Source organism: Balaenoptera borealis (assembly GCF_965194805.1).
Source record: "Balaenoptera borealis genome assembly, chromosome: 6".
Taxonomy (NCBI): domain Eukaryota; kingdom Metazoa; phylum Chordata; class Mammalia; order Artiodactyla; family Balaenopteridae; genus Balaenoptera; species Balaenoptera borealis.
This window is the reverse complement of record NC_138863.1, coordinates 112,164,783-112,192,588: the sequence shown is the minus strand read 5'-3', so window position 1 is coordinate 112,192,588 and position 27,806 is coordinate 112,164,783. Positions and strand designations below refer to the sequence as shown.

At 35.7% G+C, this 27,806-nt stretch overlaps 1 protein-coding gene and 1 long non-coding RNA gene across 14 annotated transcripts in view; one reads left to right on the top strand and one right to left on the bottom strand.

The window, feature by feature from the left end:
- ZRANB3 (zinc finger RANBP2-type containing 3) overlaps positions 1-27,806 on the bottom strand; it is a 262,135-nt gene that overhangs the window by 93,147 nt on the left and 141,182 nt on the right. For all 13 annotated transcript variants that reach the window (XM_082397845.1, XM_082397841.1, XM_082397840.1 and 10 more), the window contains one exon: positions 23,820-23,905. In XM_082397845.1, coding sequence (XP_082253971.1) covers positions 23,820-23,905 — 86 coding nt within the window. The remainder of the gene's footprint in view (positions 1-23,819; positions 23,906-27,806) is intronic.
- Positions 1,985-22,008, top strand: LOC309631489. Its single transcript, XR_014246306.1, has 2 exons — positions 1,985-6,966; positions 7,298-22,008. It is a non-coding gene; the product is annotated as an uncharacterized lncRNA (long non-coding RNA).

Below are 27,806 nucleotides of genomic sequence, written 5' to 3'. Positions count from 1 at the left end.
ATGGTTGCTAGGGCTTACAGGGGAGGGAGAGATGATTAGGTGGAACACAGAGAATCTTTAGGGCAGTGAAACTATTCTAACAAAGGTGGATACATGCCACTGCACCTTTGTCAAAACCCACAGAATGTGTAATACCAAGAGTGACCCCTAATGTAAACTGTGGACATAGGGTGATAATGATGTGTCAATGGACTTCAATGATAGTACAAATGTGCATTGTGTTGCAGAATTTCAGTAGTGTGGGAGGTTGTGCATTTGTGAGGACAGGGGGTATATGGGAACTCCCTGTACTTTCAAGTCAATTTTGCTGAGAACCTACAACTGCTCTTAAAAAATAAAGTTTATTAATTTAAAAAAGGGGGTGTTGCATATTTCAGTCTCTACCCTGTACATTTCCAGGATTCCCTCCCCAAAGCCCACTAGGGCAACAGATCTTCTGAGCTAAGGGTGACTGCGCTGATGTCAGACTGCTTGAGATCTTGGGCTGGGGAGCTTTTAAGTGCCTAAGGCCAAGGAATTTTCAGAGGCCTATGAGGCTTTTTTTTTAATGAAGTAAAAAGAACAAATTTGTGTGTGTGTGTGTGTGTGTGTGTGTGTGTTGGGGAGTATGGTGTACAAAAGCAGGAGATTCTAGGACTAGGAAACATTCCTGACTTTAGGTCTTAGCCATTTCTTTCCTGATCTTTAGTTTCTAAAATGCGTAAAATGTGAAAGTCCACTATTTTGGGGGAATGGTTGAATAAAATGTAGGTCATGCCAAACATGGACTATTAAGCAACTATTCATTAAGAAGCAGTTAGATTATATGTATGGAGTAAGAAAAATGTCAAAGGTATACAATAAATGAAAAACAGAAGTTGTAGAGTAATATGTTTGATACGAAAGATTATGTATATGTATATGTGTGTGTACATGTGTATGTCTGTATAATAATGGAAACAGCTCTGGAAGAATATGCAGCAAAATATAACATTGCTAATCTTGGGGGTAATGGTGGTGGGGATTAAAAGGGTTGACGTAAAAACTTTTTTTTTAACCCCCATTTTGTTTTTAGAGGCATACTTCAGAGATACTGTGGGTTCAGTTCCAGACCACCACAATAAAGTGAATATCACAATAAAGCGAGTTACACAAATTTTTTGGTTTCCCAGTGTATATAAAAGTTATGTTTACACTATACTGTAGTCTCTTAAGTGTGCAACAGCATTATGTCTAAGAGAAAAGTACATACCCTAATAAAAATATTTTATTGCTAAAAAATACTAACCATCATCGTCTCAGCTTCAGTGAGTCATAATATTTTCGCAATAATAACATCAAAGATCACTGATCACAGATACCATAACAGCTATAATAATAATGAAAACATTTGAAATATTATGAGAATTACCCAAGTGTGACACAGAGACATGAAGTGAGCAAATACCACTGGAAAAATGGTGCTGATACACTTGCTTAGATGCAGGGTTGCCAGAACCTTCGATTTATGAAAAAATACAGTATCTGAGAAGCACAATAAAGTGAAGCACAATAAAATGAAGTATGCCTGTACTTTGTCTATCTGTTTATAATAAGCAAATAATGCTTTTGTAATTTAAAAAATTCAATTCAGAAAAAAATCACAACAAATTTCACAATTTAAAAAGTTTATAGGGGGGCTTCCCTGGTGGCGCAGTGGTTGGGAGTCTGCCTGCTAATGCAGGGGACGTGGGTTCGAGCCCTGGTCTGGGAGGATCCCGCGTGCCGCGGAGCGGCTGGGCCCGTGAGCCACAGTTGCTGAGCCTGCGCGTCTGGGGCCTGTGCTCCGCGGCGGGAGGGGCCGCGACGGTGGGGGGCCCGCGCATTGCGATGAGGAGTGGCCCCTGCTTGCCGCAACTGGAGAAAGCCCTCTCACAGAAACGAAGACCCAACACAGCCAAAAATAAATAAATAAATAAATGTTAGCTTAAACTTATAAAAAAAAAAAAAAGTTTATAGGGGCTTCCCTGGTGGTGCAGTGGTTAAGAATCCGCCTGCCAATGCAGGGGACACGGGTTCGAGCCCTGGTCCGGGAAGATCCCACATGCCGCAAAGCAGCTAAGCCCGTGCGCCACAACTACTGGGCCTACACTCTGGAGCCCACGAGCCACAACTACTGAGCCCGCGAGCCACAACTACTGAGCCCATGTGCCACAACTACTGAAGCCTGTGCGCCTAGAGCCTGTGCTCCACGACAAGAGAAGCCACTGCAATGAGAAGCCCGCGCACCACAACGAAGAGTAGCTCCCGGGGCTTCCCTGGTGGCGCAGTGGTTGGGAGTCCGCCTGCCGATGCAGGGGACACGGGTTCGAGCTCTGGTCTGGGAAGATCCCGCATGCCGCGGAGCGGCTGGGCCTGTGAGCCACAATTGCTGAGCCTGTGCGTCTGGAGCCTGTGCTCCGCAGCGGGAGAGGCCGCGATGGTGAGAGGCCCACGCGCCGCGATGGGGGGTGGCCCCCGCTTGCCACAGCTGGGGAAAGCCCTCGCACAGAGACAAAGACCCAACACAGTCATAAAAAAAAAAAAAAAAAAAAATCCTATGGTTTAGTGAGCTACAGCTGCTAACAATGGGAGGGCAGCTGCGATTAAAAAAAAAAAAAAAAAAAAAGGGTAGCTCCCACTCGCCGCAACCAGAGAAAGCCTGTGCACAGCAACAAAGACCCAATGCAGCCAAAAATAAAAGTAAATAAATTTATATTAAAAAAAAAGTTTATAAATACCTACACTTGTTTCCAAATCCAGGAAAAGAACACATTTTTATTAACTGGACACACATTTATAATGCTTTTTCTACATTTTCCACTGCTTACCCTTTGATTGCCTCTGTAATATTTTCTTTAAAGAAATAGGATAATTCAGAATTTACTCAAGCATGGATGACCAAATTTTATTTTCTATTAATAATTTTTAAAAGTTTCTTTCAGGTTCATAACTTATCACTACCATGTTGTGTAAAATTTTTTGGAATTGTCAAATTTGAAAAAACTTCCATCAAGTTTCTGCTATATATGAGCTGTAATAATTGGAATTATTTACAGATTAATCCTCTGGCTCTGTACCTTTCAACCTTGCTTGTCTTCCATTACTTATATCCTTTCAGCGTGATTGCCAGAGGACAAGCTCACACTGCAGTACAACTGCCATCCTTGCACTGTGCGTAACTGTGCATATTCCTGGAAGCCATTCCTACATTGGGGTGGCTAGCTATCACCTAAAAATACCTAAAAATGGAAATTACGGAGAACCACATAAACTCAAACTAAATGTACCCCCAATACAGTTTCCTCTTAGCCTGATCCAAAAAATGCTCGCTGACACCCAACACCACCACACAAATATATATATACGTGTGTGTGTATATATACATACATATATATAAAAATACATATATATATAAATGATGGACTGAAAAAAGATCTTTCAACCTACTGAGATTAAAGTAGCCTACATCTATAAATTTGACAGGACACAAAATTGTGAAAATTGCCAAAGTCCTTCCCAGAGCCTTGAAATGGGCCTATGTAAGTGAGTGATTCTGAAGTTTAAGGTTCATTAGTTCTATGGGAAGGAAAGAAAATTATAGAACAAGTCTGTAAGTACAATGGCAAAGAAGTAAGGTGTGTACATGAAAGAGGAAAGGTATAAATGAATAAGAAAAAAATATTTTTTAAAGACCAAGTAGCAGCAGTATGCCTTAGGGTATAATTAAACATTTAAACATAAAGGAAATGTAATTCCTAACAACCTAAAATTAACAACAACAACAACAAAATTTCAAATGTCTCTGAAGAAGTTACGAAACACGAACCTTTAAAACTTTTTTGGAATTAATATAGCCATTTTCTCATTCAGATTTACAAAGTAAGTAAAAACTCGTTTCTCCTTTTCTAAACAATAAACAAACTTTTTTGTATCTGTCTTTTTGACCATGTATAATTAAAAAGAGGCATTTCTAAATAGGCACTTGATATTAGCTTATGATGATGAAGTTGGAAATTTATGGCAAAGAACATGCATGCTTATCTGTGTTCATGAACACACACATGCGCACACATACAAGCGCACAGAGTTAACTTTGGACTTTGGAAATTACCATCTGACTTTTTTTTTAAAGTTAAGTTCCCTTGTGTACTTCTGTAGCGATCCCTTTCTTCTACTCCCAGCTCCTGGGAAACACTGATCTGTTTTCTGCTCCTACAGTTTTGCAAGTTTCAGAATGGTATATAAATAGAATCATACATTATGCAGCCTTTTAAATCTGATTTCTTTCACTTTGCATACTGCATGTGAAATTCACCTATGTTATTGAGTGTATTAGTAGTTCATTCCATTTTATTGTGAGTAATATATTCCACTGCATGGATATTTTATCATTTGTTTGTACATTTACCAGTTGAAGGACATCTGGATTGTTTCAAGTTTTAAGTGACTATAAATAAAACTGCTGTAAACATTTGCATACATATTTTTGCATGAACATATGTTTTCATTTATCTTGACTAAATATCCAAAATGGGATCACTGGGTTGTATGTTAAGTGTACGTTTAACTTTATAAGAAATTGGCATACTTTTTCCCAAAGTTCCTATGCCATTTTGCATTCCCATCAGCAATGTATGTGAATTTCAGTTGTTCAGCATCATACCATCATTTGGTATTGTCAGTCTGTAAAAATTTTACCTGTGCTAATGCATGTGTACTGGTATTTATTGTGGTTTTAACTAGCACTTCTCTAATGACTAATGATGTTGAGCATCTTTTCAAGTGCTTATTTGACCTCACCTTATCTTTTTGGTGAGGCCTCTCTTTCAACCATTAAAAATTTTTTTCTCTTTCTTTTATAGTTGAGTTTTGAGAGATTTATTATTTGATATATTCTTTTATAAATTCCTTATGTATATTTAAAAATTTATATTTTATAGACATATATAAATATATATATTCCTTTATCAAATATGTGCTTTACAAATATGTATGTGTGTGTGTGTGTGTACCTTTTTTTTTTTTGCCACGCTGAGGGGCATGTGAGATCTTAGTTCCCCAACCAGGGACTGAACCCATGCCCCCTGCAGTGGAAGCACAGAGTCCTAACCACTGGACCACCAGGGAATTCCCACAAATATTTTCTACTCATCTGTGGCTTGTCCATTCATTCGCTTACCAGTATCTTTGGAAGAGACCTTTTCAATTTTTTTGAAGTAAAATTCATCACTTTTATTTTTCACAGTTCATGTTTTTTGTGTCCTATATAAAAAAAAATGTTTGCCTAACCCAAGATCACAATGTTTTTTTCCTTTATTTTCTTTGAGTTTTATAGTTTTAGGTTTTATATTTTAGTTTACAATCCATTTTTAATTTATTTTTTCAATTTTTAAATTATGGTAAATATACATAACATAAAATTTACCATCTTGACCATTACTAAGTATACAGTTCAATGGTATTAAATAAATACATAATGCTATATAACCATCACCACAGGTCATCTCCACAACTCTTTTCATCTTGTAAAACCAAAACTCTATGCCCATTAAATAGTAACTCCTCATTCTCTCTGACCTGCAACCCAGGGCAACCACCATTCTACTTTCTGTCTCTATGATTTTGACTACTCTAAGTACTTCACATAAGTGGAATCATATAGTATTTGTCTGTTGGAGACTGGTTTATTGCACTTAACATAATGTCCAGGGTTCAATTCATGTTGTGGCATATGTCGGAATTTCCTTCTTTTTTAAGACTGAACATTCCATTGGATGTATAAACCACATTTTGCTAATCTATTCATCCGTTGATGGACACTTGGTTTGCTTCCATGTTTAACTTATTGTGAGTTACACTGCTATGAACAAGGGTACAAATATCTCTTCAAGACCTTGCTTTTAATTCTTTTGGGTATATACCCAGAATTGAAATTGCTGAATCATATGGTAATATTAGCTCACTGCCTTCTGGCCTCCAAAGTTTCTGATAAGACATCAGCTGATAATCATTTTAAGGATCGCTTCTATGTGGCAAGTTGCTTTGCTCTTGCTATCAAGATTCTCTTTGTCTTTGTCTTTAGAAAGCTGGATTATAATGTATCTGGATATGGGCCACCTTCAATTTATCTTACTCTGGAGTTTGTTGTGCTTCTTGGATGTTTATAATCATATCTTTCATCCAATTTGGGAAGTTTTTAGTCCTTATTTCTTCAAATATTCTCAGCCCCTTTCTTCTCTCTTCTCTTGGGACTCCACAATCCATCTGCTGCTCTGTTCCATGGTTCACACAGATCCCTTAGGTTCTGTTCACTTTTCTTCATTCTTTTTTCTTTCTATTCCTCAGACTTGAAAATTTCCATTGTCCTATCTTCAAGTTCTCTGATTCTTAATTCTGCTTGCTCAAATGTGCCTTTGAATCCCTCTAGGAAAATTTTCCTTTCAGTTATTTTACTTTTCAGATCCAGAATTTCTTTTTAAGGTTTTCTGTCTCTTTATTAATATTTCCATTTTGTTCATTCATCATTTTCTGGACTTTCTCCACATCTTCCTTTAGTTCCTTTGAGAATCTCTGAGACAGTTGTTTAAGTCTTTGTCTAGGAGATCTGCCATCAGGTCTTTTCCGGGGCAGTTTCTACTTTATTTTTTTCCTATGAATGGGCCATACTTTCCTCTTTCTTTGTATGCCTTGTCATATTTTTGTTGAAAACTGGACATTTGAATCTAATAATATGGTAACTCTATAAACCAGATTCTCCCCTTCCCCATGTTCTACTGGGTTTTTTTTTTGGTTATTGTTTTTGTTTATTGTGGTTTTGTTTTTCTGTTTTTGTTTTTTTTTTTTAATTTTTGTAGACTGTCTCTGTGCTAAGGATCCGCCTGAGGTATAAACTTAAGGTCTTTTCAGTTCTTTTCTGAGTCTGTGCCTTTTCCTGAGCATATTTGGTCCCTTTCAAATGTAACCCATGTATACAGTTTTTTTTGTTTTTTTTTTTAAATAAGAGACTCTTTTTTTTTTTTAATTTATTTATTTATTTATGGCTGTGTTGGGTCTTCGTTTCTGTGCGAGGGCTTTCTCTAGTTGTGGCAAGCGGGGGCCACTCTTCATCGCAGTGCGCAGGCCTCTCACTATCGCGGCCTCTCTTGTTGCGGAGCACAGGCTCCAGACGCGCAGGCTCAGTAATTGTGGCTCACAGGCCCAGTTGCTCCGCGGCATACGGGATCTTCCCAGACCAGGGCTCGAACCCGTGTCCCCTGCATTGGCAGGCAGATTCTCAACCACTGCGCCACCAGGGAAGCCCTATAGTTATTTTTGAATGTCCTAATGTCTGGCCCCCAAAAGAGGAAAAACAGAAAAGCAAAAGGAGGAGGTAAATGGCACTAGCCTCTTAAATTACCTGGAAGTGACATAATCTGGAGGGGAAAGGGCTTGCAACAATAGGGAAAGGTGAAACAACAATGGATGCTCCCACTTCACCTGCACTTCCGTGATCAGAAGCAGCAATCAGTGGTCAGAGTACAGATCTTTGATATTTGGAGAACAGGGGCCTATTTGCCCAGCCTAGCTCCCACAAGCTGTGTGCAAGTTGCTCCAGGAACACGTATATAGCTGTCTGCCACGAGGCTGGAGGTGGGCGATGGGTAGCTGTTACTGTGACAAGAGTTGGAACTGACTGAAATTAACCACAGTTTATTATCTAAGTCTTCCCCTGGAAGTTGCAAGTCTTCAATATACTCCAGACTTTCAAAATACTGACATCAGACAGACTCTGCCAGTGCAATTATTGTCTAGGTGGGGAGACAGATTCCTGATGTTTCCTACTGCACCACTTCCCAGAATCCTCTAAAACCCATTTTTAGTTAAATTTTATTACATAAGGTGTGAGAAATGGACTGAGCTGCTGCTGCTGCTTTTCCTCCTTTCTTTTTTTTTATGCATTTGTATACCTAATTGTTCCAGAAACGTTTGTTGAAAGACAACTTTCTCCATAGGACTGCCTTGCATCCTCGTCAAAAATCAATTGACTACCAGGCTTCCAGGTTGGTGAACACATGGAGACTTTGGGGAGAGTGGAGCACCTAGAGAGGGCATGGTAGCTCCACACCCTTTCACCATACCTCGTCCTGTGCATCTCTTCCATCTGGCTGTTCCTGAACACTTAGGACAAAACTGGAATTTCTGGCAAGACTAAGGAGGACCCGGGGAGAAAATTAACCTCAAAGAGTCTAGAGGCCCAGAGCTTAGTTTGAGCCCTTGAGAATCCATGCTTCCCTACCTGACCCTGGAATCTGTTAACGCCCTGAAGGTGTTAAGCCAACCTCACAATATCAACCTTGACTTGGATGACTCATCCTGAAAAGAATTAACAAAGGCCTAGAAAAAAACAGCAGAAAGAAACAAATTCAACAGAATCTGGCAGTAAGCTATATACCTCAGGACAAGCAGAAAGTAAGATTTAACATACAATCTTCAGTTCACCATATCTCTTTTTTTCCCCGCAGGATCCAAGAAGGTGCTGCACAAACAAAACACTCTGTATCTCCCAAGAAATAACTCATGAGACGTTAATGAGAAAATCCCTTCTTCCCAGAGCTTACCCTCATGACACCTTAATTCTGAATAAACTGGACCATAAAAGCAAATCAAGACCTATGTCACCAGACTAAGGACATTCTGAGGCAAGCTGGATTCCTCTCAGTCAATTCCTCTCATTCAGTATCTAGAAAACAATGCTCTATTCTTGTAAAATGGGCTCAGCAGACACAGTACAGGAGAATTCCAACTGTTAGTTAATTCAGGGAAGGACTAAGGTTGTAAAAGGGAGTGACAGAGGCACAAAGGGAGAAAACAAAATAAGAGAAACAAAAGGAGATGAAGGAGAGGCAGTTGGGCTGGCATTATAGCCCTGGCTGGAGGCAGAATGCGTGGTATAGTAAAAATTCTACTGGTGATTTGATTATTATTGCATTGAATCTATACAACAATTTGAGAAAAACGGTCATTTCAAAAACATTGAGTCTTGCAGTCCATCAACACAGTATTCCAATTCACTTATTTAAATCGTTCATTTTTTCCTTAATGTTTTAGAGTTTATATATATCTAACTTTTTAAGAAACAGCCAAACTTCTTTTCCAAAGGTGGCTGTAGCATTTTGTTTTCCCACTACAACATATGAGTGTTTAACAACTAAACAATTTGACAAATGATAGAAATTGGAGAAATTTAGAATATTCCATTCTCATATTAAATAATGATAAACCATATATGTAATCCAGTGTGTAGTTCTGGTTCTATCACCCAAGAAGAATACTACAGACTAGAAAACGTTTAGAAATGGGAATAATTTAATGTAAATATGCCAGAGGGAGAAAATGAAGTAGGGAACTTCTATTATAGGAAGATAGACTGAAAAATTGGAATTACTCAGAGTAAAAACACTAAGAGAGCTTACAAATAGAACTGATAAAGAGCAACAGTCTAGATAAAGAGAACATAAACTTGTTCCCCAAATCCTGAAATATTGGGATGCTCTGAAACTCAAGAAAGGTATCACCATGAAAAGAGCAGACTGTACATTACAACGTAATCAAGCTGCGGAAAAGAGGAATCATCAAATTGTGATTTTTTTTCACCCTAACCATAGTCAGTTGATGGAATGAAAGATATAGAAAATGCTGGAAGGAACATGAAGAACTTATTTCTTCAATGCAGTCAGACAGTTGGTGTTGGAAATGTTTAACATTTAGGGAACTAACTGTAGAGATCAAGAATTTTGGAAAGTCCAGTGTTCTGAGATAAAATATGCTGCTCAGAAGACCTTACATGTTTACCAGCATAACTGGACAATCGAGTGCTCTAAACTTGAAACTGCAGGAAAAAAGAAGAGGCTGCTGTATTGGTTTAAGAGAGTATAGGAATTCAGATGCAGCTGAGCCATGTGCATGGGACAGATGGCTTCTCAAGAGTGTGTTCATCTCCTGTTAGTAAAGCTCTTTGAGCTCTGTAAAAGAGCAGATTCTGAAGCACTAGGAATCAATTCAGTGAAAAGGAGTTCAAATGTGTAGAAGAAATTCACATAGATGGAAGTAATGTTTCATGTTTTTTAAGCAAACCAAATCTTAAGATGTATTTGAGGGACTTCCTCGGTGGTCCAGTGGATAAGACTCCACACTCCCAATGCAGGGGGCTCGGGTTCGATCCCTAGTCGGGGAACTAGATTATGCATGCATGCCGCAACTAAGAGTTTGCATGCCACAACTAAGAAGCCCACATGCCGCAACTATGAAGCCCGTGCGCCGCAACTAAGAAGCCTACATGCCTCAACTAAAAAAGATCCCACATGCCACAACTAAGACCTGGCGCAGCCAAAATACATAAATAAATTTTTTAAATTAATTAACTAATTAATTAATTAATTTTATTTTTGGCTGCGTTGGGTCCTTGTTGCTGTGCTCAGGCTTTCTTTTATTTGTGGCGAGCAGGGGCTACTCTTCGTTGCAGTGCGTGGGCTTCTCATTGTGGTGGCTTCTCTTGTTGTGGAGCACAGCCTCTAGGTGCGCAGGCTTCAGTAGCTGTGGCATGCGGGCTCAGTAGTTGTGGCACACAGGCTCTAGAGCACAGGCTTAGTAGTTGTGGTGCACGGGCTTAGTTGCTCCACGGCACACGGGATCTTCCCGGACCGGGGCTCGAACCCGTATCCTTTGCATTGGCAGGCAGATTCTTAACACTGCACCACCAGGGAAGCCCCAGTAAATAAATATTTTTTTAAAATCACAATGAGATACTACTTTGCACCCATTTAAAAAAAAAAGGTGTATTTGAATCATCAAAGTAATTGTGGTCAGGACCAAAAACAGGTGAATAAACTGAGGCAAACTACTCACCTAAATAAAGTACTTCTAGAATTACAGAGATAAACAAACATATGAATCCAAGAACTATTTTTCTGGCTACTTAGATAAATTTGGGAGCAAGTTAAAAATCTCCCTGGATCTATGAAAATATATTATGTCACAAAATAACTCAAAATTTTAATGTACCTTAGAAACACCGTGAAAATCTGAGATTAGAATCATGAATACCCAGAGTGTAAGCTCCTTAATGGCAAGGACCATGTCTTATTCATCTTTGCATTCCTAGCACCTAGCATTGTGCCTAACATATAATAAGTAGCTTATGAATTAATGAATAAATGGATGAACTGACTAATGAATACACCCCACAGTTCTTGAGAAGAGCAATTCTTTAGCAAGCAAAAGCTGAAGCAACAACCAGAGTTTGGAAAGGTACATGTGGTTAAATGTGGCAAATTAATCATATTTATTACTTGGTTCTATGAAAATCCTTCTAACATGAAAGGAAAGGAACTTAAAAGGTATTACAGGGGCTTTCCTGGTGGCGCAGTGGTTAAGAATCTGCCTGCCAATGCAGGAGACACAGGTTCGAGCCCTGGTCCGGGAAGATCCCACATGCCGCGGAGCAACTAAGCCCGTGTGCCACAACTACAGAGCCTGTGCTCTAGAGCCCGCGAGCCACAACTACTGAGCCTGTGTGCCACAACTACTGAGCCTGCGTGCCTAGATCCCGTGCTCTGTAACAAGAGAAGCCACCGCAATGAGAAGCCCGTGCACCGCAATGAAGAGCATCCCCTGCTCGCTGCAACTAGAGAAAGCTTGTGCGCAGCAATGAAGACCCAATGCAGCCAAAAATAAATTAATTAATAAATAAATAAATTTAAAAAAATAAAAAATAAAAGGTATTACATAGTAAGAACAAAGAGAATAAGAGAGAGAGAAACAGAAGATGAGGATTTCAAGCAATTTTTGGAAAAGGGAAAGTAAGTAGAGGAGATGTCCTGGTTAAAACATGGTGAACTGAACACAAATAGTTATACTCAGTCAAAATGAGTACAAAGACATAAAGATACATTAACCCACCAGGACAAACAGAATGAAAAGGAAACAACAGCAAACAATGTGAACATACTTCCAGAAGCAGAAAATAAAGTGAAGAAGCTAATGAAACAGAGAAAGCTGAATACCAAGGACCTAAAGAGGGGTGCCCACAAAATCCCAGAAAGTCTCAGGAATTAAAAAGATCAGGTACCTTAGAAGGTGGGGATAAGTGTGACACGATAGCTAAAAATGGGGACATTGGTTGAAAGACTACAAGGCATGGTGACATGCCCTGATTCTCTCCCCATCCCATGCCACCCTGTTACTAACCCCCACCATGAGATTATAGTTTTATTCTACAAGAGAAATCGAACCAAAGTTTAACCTAGGGAAACCAAGAACAGTAGAAGATGGGGGAAAGGTGCCATATGGAAACCAGAGAGATTGAGATAAAGTCTACATACTAAGCATTGAGAACATTATTCTCCTTCCCTGGTTCATGCCAAAAACATGGTAGCCAGGTTTAAACCTCCATAACACTCACAGCAGAAGAATGGACAATTCTTTTTTTTCTTTTAAAAATTTAAAAGGTCAGAAAGATGACCTCCACATAATGACATTTGGGGATTCCCCAATGAAAAGCTCATCCTTTTCTAGTCAAAAAGCTCTTCTAATGAGCTTTTTAACATTTTCAGTTTTAAATATGAATGGCCATTAAGATATTGAGGAAAGCCTCCAATATGAACAATGAAGACCAAAACAATACCAAAAAAAAAATTCAGAGTAAACATAAAATGCAGCAAACAGAAGAAAACTTTAAAATAAAAAATAAAACAAAGTAATACCGAAAACCCACCCAGCAACAACAAGCATCCAAAAAGAGGAGGTTACGAGACTACAGGGAATAAGGGTAGAAAGAGTAAGAAAGGATGGTTAACAATTCATAATAGTTTAGCTATTTTCTTTAGCTAAAACAAAAATTCAACAGAAGAACCATGTGATAAAGGAGGAAATCTCTCAAAAAGTAAAACAAATAATAAAAATAAGAAAGTTAAAGGACAAATATTACATAAATAATAGGAGTTCCAGAAAGAAACATTGAAGGAAAGGGAAAGAAAAAGTTAAAATGAGTAATTCCCAGACATAAGCACTCAAGTTTTGAAATTAAAGGGACCAATTAGTGTCCATTATTTGAAAAAAAGGACACAAACCTAGGCACATATTTATGAAATTAAACAGTAACAGGGTAAAGGATAATCTTACAAGCTTCCAGAATAGGGGGAAAGACAAATATATGAAACACGGAAAGGATCAAAAGTCAGAATGGCACTATGATTCTTAATGGCAACCATGGTTATTAGAGACAATGGAGAAATGCTTCAAATTCCTGAGGAAAAATGATTTCTAAAACAAAAATCTATACCCAACCAATGTAAAAATCAAGAGATTATCTATAAGCAAACATATAAAGATTCAAAAAATGTACTTTCTATGCACATTTCTTAGGAAACAATTCAGGGTTATGTGTTCAGAAAAAACCAGGAAATATGCTAAGAGGAACAAAGGAAAAAAAATGTACAATGTGACCCTGTAACATCTGGTCATATCAGATGGCAAGGAAGCAATTCAAGACTAGTAGGGTTCTGTCAAAAGTACCATACTGAAGACAGTCCCTTTTGTCAAAGGTGGGACAATCTGACCATCAATAAAGATAATAAATAAAATGGATTGAAAAAATATGAGTTAAAAATAAAACCTCTCAAGCACTCAAGAGACTAGGATTAGAAGGGAATTTCTTCAACCTGCTAGTGTATGAAAAAAACAAAATAAAATAAATGTTATGAATCATACACTGAAAAGTACATAACACCATAGAAATCAATTTAAAAATTAAATAAATGGAAACAAATCTCTGTTCACAGGTTGGAAGGCTTTAATATTATTAAAGTGGCAAAACTCCCCAAAATGATCTATAGATTCTATGCAATCTCTATCAAAATTCCAGACGACATCTTTGCAGAAATCAACACGTTAATCCTAAAATTTCGATGAAAATGAAAGGGACACAGAACAGCCAAAACAAACTTGGAAAAGAACAAAGTTAAAGGACTTAAATTTACTAATTTCAAAAATAAAAGCCCTCACTGGACACCATTAGAGAATGCTAGCAAAACAACTTTTTATTTTGAAAACTCATAAATAAAAAGGAAAAACTAAGCATTTATCCTGCCTTTTGTAAACAAACAGAACCACTGAGTGTCCAAATAGTGGATGAGGCACGGTTGGTTCCCTTATAGAGGCATGTCAGGTAATAAATGAAGAAAGAGTATTAGAATATTACCATTTTGCAATGTCTAATGATTTAATAAATCATGTACTGAATGTTGACAGCTACTAACATGACAAAAAGAGAGTCCTTAGATATCACGGGCCTTCTAATGGAAGAACACAACATCCTTAGAAAAGTAGAATTGCTAAAAAAATTGAAATCTCTATATCAAATATAGAGGACAGAGGAACATGTTAAACAACACCATGGAGATGCAAGCAGCAAAATCCAGATTACAGTAACAATTTAGTTTCTTCAACAAATTAAAATTAACCAAATAAACAAGGAAATAGAGGAGAAACTTGGAGACTAAGAGAGACTTAGATTAAGAGAGAGATCTATCATTTGTAATGTGTGAGCCTTATTTTAGTACTGACTCAAACAATGGGGAAAAAAGTTAAAAAACTGTAAAATTATGATATTCACAAGATAACTGGGAATTGAAACACTGAGTTTTTAATGTTATTAAGGGATCATTATTAATTTTAATCTTTTTATGCATGATAATGATATAATAATTTTTTTTAAAAAAAGAGTTCTTACTCTCTAGATATATTTACTGAAACATTTTATGGATAAAATGTGATGTCTAGGCTTTGCTTCAAAATAATACAGCATGGTGGAGGTAAATGAGATTATAGCTAAAACAAGATTGGCCATAAGTTGACAAATGTTGATGCTCATGAAGAGTACGTGGGGGGCTCATTATTTTGTTCTGTCTACTTTTACATATATTGAATTTTTTCCATGATAAAATATTAAAAAGAAGACCAGAAAATAAACTAAGAAACAAAAGTCATCGAATCCAGGAATGGAATGGCAAAAGAAAATTCAGAAAGACAGCTTTGCACCATGCCTAAAGAAAAACCAGTCCAGATTGGAGCAGAACAGGAGGCTGTGGGAGGGAGGCCTCCAGGAAATAAGAAAAAAAGAAGAAGATAATTTTATGAGCTTCTATGACCTTTTGGAAGTTGACAGATCTGTTGAAGTCTTTGAGTAAAAAAAGAAAAAAAATAGTGATAGCTATATAGAAAACCAAAAGATGGAATAAAAGGGAATAATTAAAGATAAAAAGTTGACCAAGAAAGGAAGAGTCAGCTACTTGATTTATTAGAGAACAATATTAATTTATTTAGTTTATTTATTCTATTTATTTAGCCAATCATATAAACACAGATACTGAATTACCAAATAATTCAAATATTGAAAAAGGAATAACAGAAAAGTGATGACATGGGGTGTTTAAATTACTACTCTTTCACTTTTTAGTTTTGTGATTTGGACAAGTTACTTATTCTTTTCAAGTCTCAGTTTACTCATCTATAAAATGGACATATTATCATCAATCTTGTAGGATTGTTTAAAGAATTAAAGATAATACATCTAAAATACATAGCATAGCATCTTATATATAAAATGTCATACCATGTAGCCAATAAAAAAGATGTATTTTAGTTATTGATATAGAAAGACATCTTAAAAATTGTGTTCAATGAAAAAGCATATTACAGAAGAGTATGCATAATATGGCCCAATTTATATAAAACTGCCTCTCTCTCTCTTTCTACCAATCTACCTATCCTTATTTATCTAAGCAGAGAAGCTATCTAGAGGGAAAGTTACTATAATAAATTAGTCCTGGTTACTTCTGGACAGTGAGAGCTCAGTTAATTTGTACTTATATTAAAATTCTTTTCTCTTTGTTTGATTTGATAAAATAAGTATGAATCCTTTTCACAAAAGCAATAAACTATCTTTACATTAGTAATATTTAAAAAAACAGAGATTTAAAAAAAAATAAAATAGGGAGATTGGGATTGACATGTATACACTGATGTGTATAAAATGGATGACTAATAAGAACCTGCTGTATAAAAAAAATAAATTAAATAAAATTCAAAAAAAATAAAAAAATATTAAAAAAAGAAACAAACCAATAAAAACCTAACTTGAGGGTTTCAAATTTTGTATTTTGCATTAAAATGTTCTCATCTTTCACTTTGTTACCTAAAAAAACTAATATAGCTCCATGAAACAACCCTTCATGAATTATTTACTCTCTGGGGAAAGAGAATATTCCTAGTCCATCAAAAAGTCTACAAATAATAAATGCTGGAGGGTAAAGGGTGGGGAGAAAAGGGAACCCTCCTAAACTGTTGGTGGGAATGTAAATTGGTGCTGCCACTATGTAAAACAGTATTGAGATTGCTTAAAAAACTAAAAATAGAGTTACCATATGATCCAGCAATCCCACTCCTGGGCATTTATCGGGAAAAGACAAAAACTCTAATTTTAAAAGATAAATGCACCCAGTGTTCATAGCTGAATCACATAAGTTTTGATATGTTATCTTTTCATTTTCATTCATGTCAAAGTATTTTCTAATTTCCCCTGTGATTTCTTCTTTGACTCATTTATTACTTAAGAACATGTTGAATTTCTATATATTTGTGAATTCCCCAAATTTCTTTCTGTAATTGGTTTCTGATTTTATTCCACTGTGGCTGGAGAACACACTTGTTGTGATTTTAATCCTTGTAAATTTATTGAGACTTGTTTTATGGCCTAACATATGGTGTATCCTGGAAAACCTTACATGTGCACTTGAGAAGAATGTGTATTCTACTCTTGTTGTGTGGAGCATTCAATAGATGTCTGCCAGGTTTATTTGTCACTAGGTTTATAGTGTTTTTCAAGTTTTTTAAAAAAATTTTTTATTGAGTTATAATTGATGTAAAGATTAATACAAATTTCATTTTAACAGTATATAAAAACTTTGTCCCTGTATAGCTCCAAAAATAAATAAATAAATAAAATAACTTATAAAGACAATGTTAAAGCATGAGACAAGATGATACTAAGTGAAAACAGGAGATGATAGCATCACATGTAGGCTATGTTAAACTTTAAAACTATGTAAAAATTATTAGATATATGGACAAGTGTAGAAATAAAGAAAAAAATGAAAACAATTTACTTGTTAGTATAGTTGGATTATGGTATTTTTCCATTCCATTTTTATTGTATGGTGTTATATATTTTATTGTCTTCTTGTCATATATACATATGAATATTTTACAATTTCTCATATTAAGCCAAAATCTACCTCCCCATTAAGTTTCATTCCTTGATAATAATGTTACTCTCTGAGACCACAAAGATAAAAGTCTAATTCCTTTAAAACATGACAGATCTTTAAATATTTAAAGACTTGTTCCTTCTAGGTCTTCTCTTTTTCAAATTCCTATAGGCTTCCTAAGATCAAGCACTATATCTTACTCATCTTTGTATTGCCGGCAGCTCTGAAATAATGCCTTAAATATAGCAGGCAATCAATAATATTAGGCATTTGTAGAGCTGAATATGAAATCCCCCCATTATTCCGGTAACCCTTTCCCAGATATGTTTTCATTTGTTAACATGCTTCTTAAAATGCGACTTTTAGTTCCCTTTCAGATCCTTGTACTCCTTGTCTCCAGTGACATTCTAAAATCCACTCCAATCATTCTACTCCCACAGCAATAACCGATCCTGAAAAAGAGCTCTACCTGGTAAATTCAGACCTTCCACTCTTTAGTACCTCCATCCTCCTAGCCCTCTTGTTCACTCACACCCACTGTAGCTTTACTATCTCATCAGGACCTTTCAGTCAACTTTTACCATATCTACAATATCCTTCCTGTCTTCACATACTTCCTCACCTTACTTTGATTTCCGAGTCCATACATTACCTTTGTTTTTATCAGTATAGTATAATTTCCCTTGTCCCACGGTCCATGCATTGCAAGCTAGTGAAAAAAAAAAAATCTTGGATCGATCCAACTGTAAGCCTTTTCCAAGCCTCTACCCACGCTGCTGGGAAATATACCTTAGAGAAGACTGTGTACAAACCTAGAATTGTACAAATCTAGAATTGCTGATCTCAATTGGTTAGTCAGTGCTGCACCAATTCTACCACACAAATCTCATTATCTCATTCCCCTATTCATCAAAACCTCACACCATGTCAATATTCATCAAAATCTCACACCATGTCAACGTTCATCAAACTTTTAACCCTCAACTTTTCCAGTTCTCTGAAACTCTTCCAGTTTCCTAGAGAAAATAAAAGTATGCAAACTCCCTCAACTTCTTGCCAGCCCAGAAACTATGGATATTGTAAATAATATCATAAAGCCATAAAAAGGCTGAAGGTATTTAGGTATACAAAGAAAGGACAAATAAGTAAAGTACAAAACAACGTGTATGTTTATAACAACTAGTAAAAAAGTAGGAATTTGCTTGAAAAGGCACACAATTTACGCGGAAAGATTAAAAACTACACACAGTTGCCTAAAGGGAGGGAAACTGGGATGAAAGGAAGATTTTTTCAAAGTATATACGTTTCTATCGCTTTAGAACTTTGAACCATGTGAAAATGTTGTCTTAAAAAATAACAAATAAAACTTGTGAATATAATCATGCATGTCATTTCATGCATGCAGTGGGGGGATGGGAAATTATTATTTAATGGGCACAGAGTTTCAGTGCCCATTAAAGTTCTAGAGATGGATGGTGGTGATGGCTGCACAACAATGTGAATGTACTTAATATCACTGAACTATAAACTTAAAAATGGTTAAAATGATAAACTTTCTCAAGTATATTTTAGTGTAATAAAAAACCCCCCACAATAGTGATAACTAAAATAACAACACAAAACACCCTCCAGTGTCTTCCTACTGCTATTATGATGAAGAACAAGACCCTGTATAATATGACCCCTGCCTAACTCCATCTTGTCTTGAGACCCTCTCTTCAATTCACTCAAGAATATTCAAGCTGAACTGAACTTCTTCTAGTTCCTCAAAGGCATAGCAGTCTCTCTTGCTCTGAGCCTTACCACAGAAAATTCTTCCTGGAATGCAAATAAATATCACTTACTCACAGGATGCCTCTTCTGTCCTCTCTGACTCACTTTTAGTTCACTCTATTAAACCCTGCCATAACATCCTTTGCTTCCCTTTTATGACACTCATCACAACTATAATTATCTGGTTAGTGTTTGACTAGAAAATTCAATGAAGGCTAGGACCACTTGAGTCTTGTTCTCTAATGTATACCTGATGCCTAGCACATGGCATGGCATATAACAGGTACCCTATAAATATTTTTTGAATGAATGGATTAATTCAAAATTAAACCATACTCCTGACAGTCTAATCAATGAGCAGAGTAGAACCATCTCTTACTCTAGATGCTACTTTGATTAGTGTGCCCTAATATTACTTTATTTTTATCAGTTATGACAGACACTTGACTTTAATTTAGCCTACCATTATTTAAAACCAGAAGTCTTTTTGAACTGAACTACTGATAAAAGGTGAGGATTTCTCAAATCCCTTCCACACAAAGCAGACTTTCTAAGCATAAGTGCAGAATTTATCCTATTAATTTTTATCTAGTTAGTTTTCAAACTCATCTCTGCCATCCAGTATATTAACTATTTCTCTCAGATTTGAGCCATTTGCAAATGGAGTAGACCTGACCTCTATTTAGCCATGGATGAGAACATTAAATGCAACAGTGCTAACGACAAGGTACAGTGCACTTCCATAAAAGACATTTCTTGAAGTGACATGACCTACTAATTAACACTTTTGGAGAATGACTATAAACACCTTTATATGTACTTTCACCCAGGATTTTCCCTCTAATAAAAATTTAGACTACTATTTCTCCTAAGAGGTAGAATGGGCACAAAATATCAGCTGTAAAGAAAGTTCAGAAAATCTGATAAATTACTATAAAGATGTTCTTAACCTTTAGAAGCATGACATCAGGGAGGTGGCTGCTAATAATGGGATGCATTGTTGGACTAACCATGTGTCCTGTTTTTCTCTGTAAAAGAACATTTTTTAAAGTTGCCATTGCCTAAGTCTTTCTTATTGCCAGGAAAAGTGAAAAAAATGTAACAGGAAGTCACATACAGGACAAGCCATTTAACCTTGCCAGGTTCCTATAAAATGACAGAGGGGGACTGCGTGACTGTAAAGTCTTTCTAGCTCTAACGTGCTAATGGTTGAAACTGAGTGTGCTGTCTTCTCCAAGTCATATTTGTATTTATAGCTTCTTCTAAATATAACCTAGTAGAGTGAATGATGTAAGGAATCTTGGATATGAGATGCTCTGATTGAGTAATACTTTCTCTTGTTCCTCTCAAAGCAAACCAGGTAGGTGGTTACCTACACCTAGACTTCTCATCTCAAAATCACATTCACGTAAGTATACTTCTGTTTACCATCACTTATGTATTTAATAAACTTTACAAAGGTAAAGTTACATTTTTGCTCAAACTTCATTTAATTTTATTTTTAATATAGTCATGACATTTCAAGTATAAAATAAGGGTCTAGAACTGAATAACTAACCATAATTTGGCTTCTGCAAAATTATAGTGTGAAAATGACAACTTCATAGAATCCAAACATTATGGAAAAAAATTTAACATTCCACAGACTAACTTAAAATGCCAGGAAGTGCCTTGATCTGAATCAGAGTCTATGGAACCACAGGGCTTTCAAGGTAAAGAAGTAAAGGAATAACATAAAACTTTTGAAATGGAATCTGAAAGAAAATGCCTTGAGAAGCATGATAATAATCTTGAAATGGCTTTCTCTCGTAAACAGGAAATAGAACACAATCTCTCTAATCATAAAGCATTTCATAAAGATAAACTTTTCTTTGAAACAGTGTCTACATTAATAAGCAAGAAAAGGACAGGTATACACTTCTAACACTTCTAATGTCATGTGACAAGTCCTAAACAGAAAAAAAAAAAAAAAGAAATGTATTCTGACCAGTTAGGTTTTGCTAGTCCCCAAAATGTAAATATATTAATATAATAATATATGTTTCATGTAGGCAAACTTTTGACATTTATAATCTGCAAGAATTATAACTAAGGGCTCCCCAACAATATCTAGCATTGTACCTATTTGGTATTATATCCTAAAACTATTTATTATTATTTGTGTAGAGGAAGACAACTGACTTTTTAATGATAACTTTGTGCTAGGACACCTTAATGAAATCTCTTTGGTTTTGAACATTTTTGAGCTCATTGTCTTGGGTCTTCTAAATAAATAATATCGGCTGCACATAATAATAATTTTGCCTTTTTCTTTCCAATTTTTACCTCTTATTTTTCTTTTGAGTAGTTGAACTAGTTGAACTAATGCCCGCAGAATAAAGGTAAAGTGCGTGACAATTAACACCCTTGCCTTGGTTTTAGTGTTTCATGTGATGGTGGCTTTGGGATTAAAACACATACACAGATACATTAACGTATATATTAGATGTGTTGATATGTATATAAATATCACACATGAATAACTTAAAATTATTAAAAACTGTAATCAAAGATGAATGCTGGGGACTTCCCTGGTGGCGCAGTGGTTAAGAATCCACCTGCCAATGCAGGGACGCGGGTTCTGAGCTCTGGTCCAGGAAGATCCCATATGCCACAGAGCAACTAAACCCATGCGCCACAACTACTGAGCCTACGCTCTAGAGCCCGCGAGCCATAACTACTGAGCCCACCCACCGCAACTACTGAGCCCACCCACCGCAACTACTGAAGCCCGTGTACCTAGAGCCTGTGCTCTGCAACAAGAGAAGGCACCACAATGAGAAGCCCGCGCACCGCAACAAAGAGTAGCCCCTGCTTGCTGCAACTAGAGAAAGCCCACATGAAGCAATGAAGACCCAACACAGCCAAAAATAAATAAATAAATAAATTTATTTTTAAAAAAAAGATGTATGCTGAACTTTATTAAATTCTATCTCAGCATAAATGGGGAAAATGAAATGAAGCTTTTCCTTTTCATTATTAACATGGCTAAATATATTAATAGATTTCCTAATATTAAACTATGGCTGCATTCCTGATATAGATTCCATTTGCATATGGTTAATATATTAGGCCCTTTAATGAGTATCTGGTTTATACTAATATTGACTATTTCTGCATTTATAGTCTTAAGTAGAAAAAGATCCTTGGTTCTTTTTGTGTGTGTGCTATCTTGTCTGATTTTTGGTATCAGTGTTAAACTGCCTTCACACAAACAATTTGGAAGGATTCTTTGTATCTCTGTGCTTTAGAGCCCTTTACAAGGCATCAGAACATCACAACCACATAGGGATATTTGAGGGAACTGTAGAAAGAAAAAAATCAAATACACACACACACACATACTGAGAAAAAAGATGAGGGACTCATATCACAGATAAAGACCTGATGCTCACAATATATAAAGATTTCCAGTACATCAACAAGAAAAAAACCCAATAAGCTTAGTAGAATGAAGGGCAAAGAACACAGATAACTGACAGATAAAAGTACAAATGACTCTTACATGTATGAAAAAAATGTTCAGCTGCATTTAGTAATGTGCAAGAAGACTAATGTGCATTAAAACTACTATCAAATCACACTGGCAAGACAAAATAATTTCTATTTGAATATGTTGGCAAGGTGTGGGGAAAGAGACAATGTTACTGCTGACAGGAATATAAATCGGTATAAGTTTTGTGGAGCATAATTTGCAAATGTCTAAAAAATATAAAAATGCAAATGCCCTTTCTACCAGCAATTCCATTTCTAATAAATTTATCTTACAGATTTATTCCCATGTATATAACATGAACTATTAAAATACCTAAAAATTACTGAGAGCTCACTATGTGCCAGTCACTGTTCAAGCCTTTATAAGTATAAGCTAATTTAAGTCTCATAATAACTCTGAGGAAGGAATAATTATTCTGTTTTTAGAGCTGAAGAAATTAAGGGATAGAGAGGTAAACTTATTTTCCTAAAATGAAACATCTGGTAGGCATTGAATATGAAAATAAAACACAGGTGGTCTAGCTCTAGTTTTACATGCTCTTTGACACTATAATATACTACCTCTCAACACGTGCAAGGATATTCACTGCTGCACTGTATGCAACAGCTATATACCACAAAGAAATGTCTATTAATAGTACACTGCATAAATCAATTATAGGGCATCTGAACAGAATACATGCAGCATTTAAAAAGAAGGTCAAAGCTCTTCTAGTAACTGATATGCAAGGATCTCCAATACATAGTAGGTGAAGACAGCAAACTGCAGAACAGTGTGTACATTACAATACTATATATGTAGAAATAAAATGAAATAACATTATACACACATAACCACATGTGCTTTTTCATGCATAAAGTATCTCCAGAAGGATACTCCTTCTCCAGAAGAGAATGTTTAACTGGGAGACACAAGTGGAATGGGCACTTACTTTTCATTTTTGTGCAATGGGCACATCCATCTAGTCAATAAAAATAAATAATTTTAAAAATGAAATACTTGAAAGGTAAAAAATAAAGAAAGACAAACTGCCATTATCTACTCCTTTTACTTATTTTATATATGGGTCATCCACCCAAGATTTTACTTCAAATTATTCCATAACTACCACAAGCTTGAAAAACACTGGAACAAAGAATAACTAACAGAGCTTAATGTTCATGGTAAATATGTGAGGATTAAAACTTACAGAAAATAGTTTGTCTTACCTGACATGTGCATTACAGTATCTTTTGGCATAGTCAGTCCATGTTCCAAATTTTTGTGGAAAGAGAGCTTCAATCTGCATAAAAAGCTGTAACAATACAAGTGTTCTCAATATGTTGTAATATTTTCATGTAAATTAGTTACTATGATAAATCCAGTTAATGAAATAGTAAAAAGTAGAAAAGAAAATCTATCTCTTTTTCATCAAGCCTCCTCCCTCCCCTCCATCCACCCATCCATGCTATCCTATTTTCAGGAATAACTCCTATCCTTTTCTTCAATATACATTTCTATATTTTGTATGCCTATATATGCGTATTTGTATATTCTCTTCTATTCACATGAAGAGGATCATATAACATACACAACTCAAATTCTGTCCCCCAAACATGTCTTAGACATCATTAAAGTACATATATACCTAATTTTACTTAGTTTTAAAAATTATATAAGCAATGTATAACAATAATAATAATAATAAACACTGCTTAAAGGCTGCATAGCAACTCTTTATTATGTAGACGTACTGGAAAATATTTTAAAGGTCTCCTGATAATGGACATATAGGCTGTTTCTAGCTTTTATGCAGTTATAAAAATTAATAACTTGGTGTCTGTGTGTATGAGTGCAAATATGTAAATATATGTAGGTGTAGCTATATGTATCTACATCTACATCTATCAATCATCTCTCTATCCATCCATCCATCCATCCTCCCATCCCCCATCTGCATGTATATTAGATGGGTTTATAGGGTACATTTTTAGAAATGAAACAGGTGGGTTTAAGGTATATGTTTTTTAAAATGATAGATGTTACTATGCTGCACTGTAAAAAGATGGTCCCAATTTATACTCCCATCAATAGTATCATAAAATCTTTTCATTTTTATAACTTTAATAGAATGCACATAGTAGTGTCTCACTGTTAATATGTTTTTTAAAAACAACAGCTTTATTGAGATATAAATTCATACACCACTTTTACTGTTCACACTTTTAAAGTGTAAATTCAGTGGCTTTTAGTATGTTCAATATGTGCCCCAGAGACTTCCCTGCTGGCGCAGTGGTTAGGAGTCTGCCTGCCAATGCAGGGGACACGGGTTCAAGCTGTGGTCCGGGAGGATCCTACATGCCGCGGAGCAACTAGGTCCGTGCACCACAGCTACTGAGTCTGCACTCTAGAGCCTGCGAGTCACAACTACTGAGCCCGCGTGCCACAACTACTGAAGCATACGTGCCTAGAGCCCGTGCTCCGCAACAAGAGAAGCTACCACAATGAGAAGTCCGTGCACTGCAACGAAGAGTAGCCCCCACTCGCCACAACTAGAGAAAGCCTGTGCACAGCAATGAAGACCCAACGCAGATATAAATAAACAAACAAACAAGTAAATATTTAAAAAAAATAAGTACCTCGATCACCACTATCCAATTCTGGAACATTTTTATCACTCCAAAAATAAAATCTATACCCATTACTAGCCATTTCCCATCCCCCCTCTCTTCCAGTCTTGGCAACCACTAATATATTTCCATCTCCAAGAATTTGCCTATTTTGGAGATTTCATAGAAATAGAACCAAAAAATATGTAGCCTTTGTGTCTGGCTTTCACTTAGCATAATGTCTTCAAGGTTCACCCATGTTGTAGAGTATATTAGTACTTTACTCCTTTTATGGCTGCATTTTGTTTATCCATTCAGCAGTTATGGACAATGGCTTTTTTCCACTTTTGGGATATCATGAATAATGCTACTATGAACAGCTGTATATTCAATTCTCTTGGGTATATACCTAGGAATGGAATTGCTAGGTACTATAGTAATTTGATTTTTAATTTATTAAGGAACTGTCAAAGTGTTTTCCAAAGTGGCTTTGTTGCTTTACATCCTTTTTATATGACAACATACTCCTAAATAACAAATTGTTCAAAAAAGAAATCACAAGGGAAATTATTTAGAAATTAGATAAGACTTTGCAATAAATGAATCTGAGGAGATAACATACCAAAAATGAGATGCGATGAAAGCAGTGCTTAGAGGAAAATTTATATCTGTATATGTCTGTATTAAAAAAGAAGAATGCTCTCAAATTAATAATCTAATTTTTAACCTTAAGACACTGGAAAGAAGAGCAAACTATACCCAAAACAAACAGAAGGAATAATATAACAAAGATTAGAATGGAAATGAACAAAATAGAGAATGGAAAACAACAGAGAAATAAATCAATGAGACCAAAAGTTGGTTCTTGGAGAGATCAACAAAATTGACAAAGCTTTAGCTCCAACGACTGAGAAAAAAAGAGAGATAGCTCAAATTACTAAAATCAGGAATGAAAGAGGGGACATCACTATCAACCTCACAGAAATACAAAAAATTATAAGGGAATTCTAAGAACAACAGTATGCCAATATATTAGATAACTTAGATGAAATGAACAAATTCCTAAAAAGACACAAAGTACCAAAACTGACTCAAAAAGAAACAATCTGAATGGACATTATTCAATGAAGAGAATGAGCTGTTAACCTAAATCGACTCACAAAGAAAAGTTCAGGCCCATATAGCTTCACCATCGAATTCACCAAATATTTAAAAAAGAAGTAATACCAATGTTTTGCAAACTCTTCTAAAAAATAGAAGATGAAGGAACACTTTCCATCTCATTCTTTGAGGCCAGTATTACCTTAATAACAAAACTGGACCAAGATATAATTTTAAAAAACTACAAATCAATATCTCTTATGAATATACACAATAATCATCAACAAAATATTATCAGACTGAATCTAGCAACATATGAAAGGATTATATATCATGACCAAGTGAGATTTATCTTAGAATGCAGGGTTGGTTTAACATCTGAAAATCAATGATTATAATACACCCTATCAAAAGAATAAAGGACAAAAAAAAATATGAGTACCTCAATAAATGCAGAAAAAGCATTTGACAAACTCAATATCCTTTCATGATTAAACACTCAATAAACAAGAGGTAGAAAGGAACTTAACTGATAAAGGAAATTTACAAAAAACCACAGGTAATACTTAAAGGTGAAAGACTGAGGGCTTTCCTCCTAAGATTAGGAACAAAATAAAGATGCCCATACTTGCCATTTCCATTCAAAATTGTACTGGAAGTTCTAGCCAGGGCAATTAAGCAACGTATGTATGACCCTGTCTACAGAAAATCCTAAGGAGTCCACTAAAAACTATTAGAAATAAATGAGTTCAGCAAGGTTTCAGGATACATGATCAATACATAAAAATCAATTGTATTTCTACACTTGCAATGAACATTCTACAAATGAAATTAAGAAAACAATTCTATTGACAACAGTATCAAAAAGAATAAAATATTTAACAAAAGAAGCATAGGACTTATCCTGTTAAAACTACAAAGCACTGTTGGAAAACAATTAAATCCTAAATAAATTGAAAGATATCTCATGTTGATGGATTTGAAGACTTAATACTGTTATGTTAACATGGCAATACACTCCAAAGTGATCTGCAGGTTCAACACAATACCTATGAAAATCTAAGCTGGATTCTCTGCAAAAAATGCCAAGTTCTACAAAAAAAAATCATACAGAAATTCAAGGGACCCAGAATATCCAAAATCATCTTGAAAAAGAAAAACAAAGTTGGGGGACTCATACCAGTTTCAGAACTCCTAATTTAGAACTTGTAATTTTATAGTTTTTTCTTAAAGAGTCCCAAACATCCCCAATTTGTATAACCATCATGATCCACAAAACCAGGAATTACCCTTGCTTTGAACAGTGGCTATCCTGGGTGAGGAGTGAAGGTACTGGCATGTAATCACATGGGGCACAAGGGCCACTACTGTATTGTCAGTGCTCTCTTTCTTATGGTAGATAATCAGTAAGTGAGTATTCATCTTACTACTATCATTTAAAATATATATATCTTTTATATATTCTCCTTCTTAAATGATACATTTTATGTATTTTTTATTAAGACA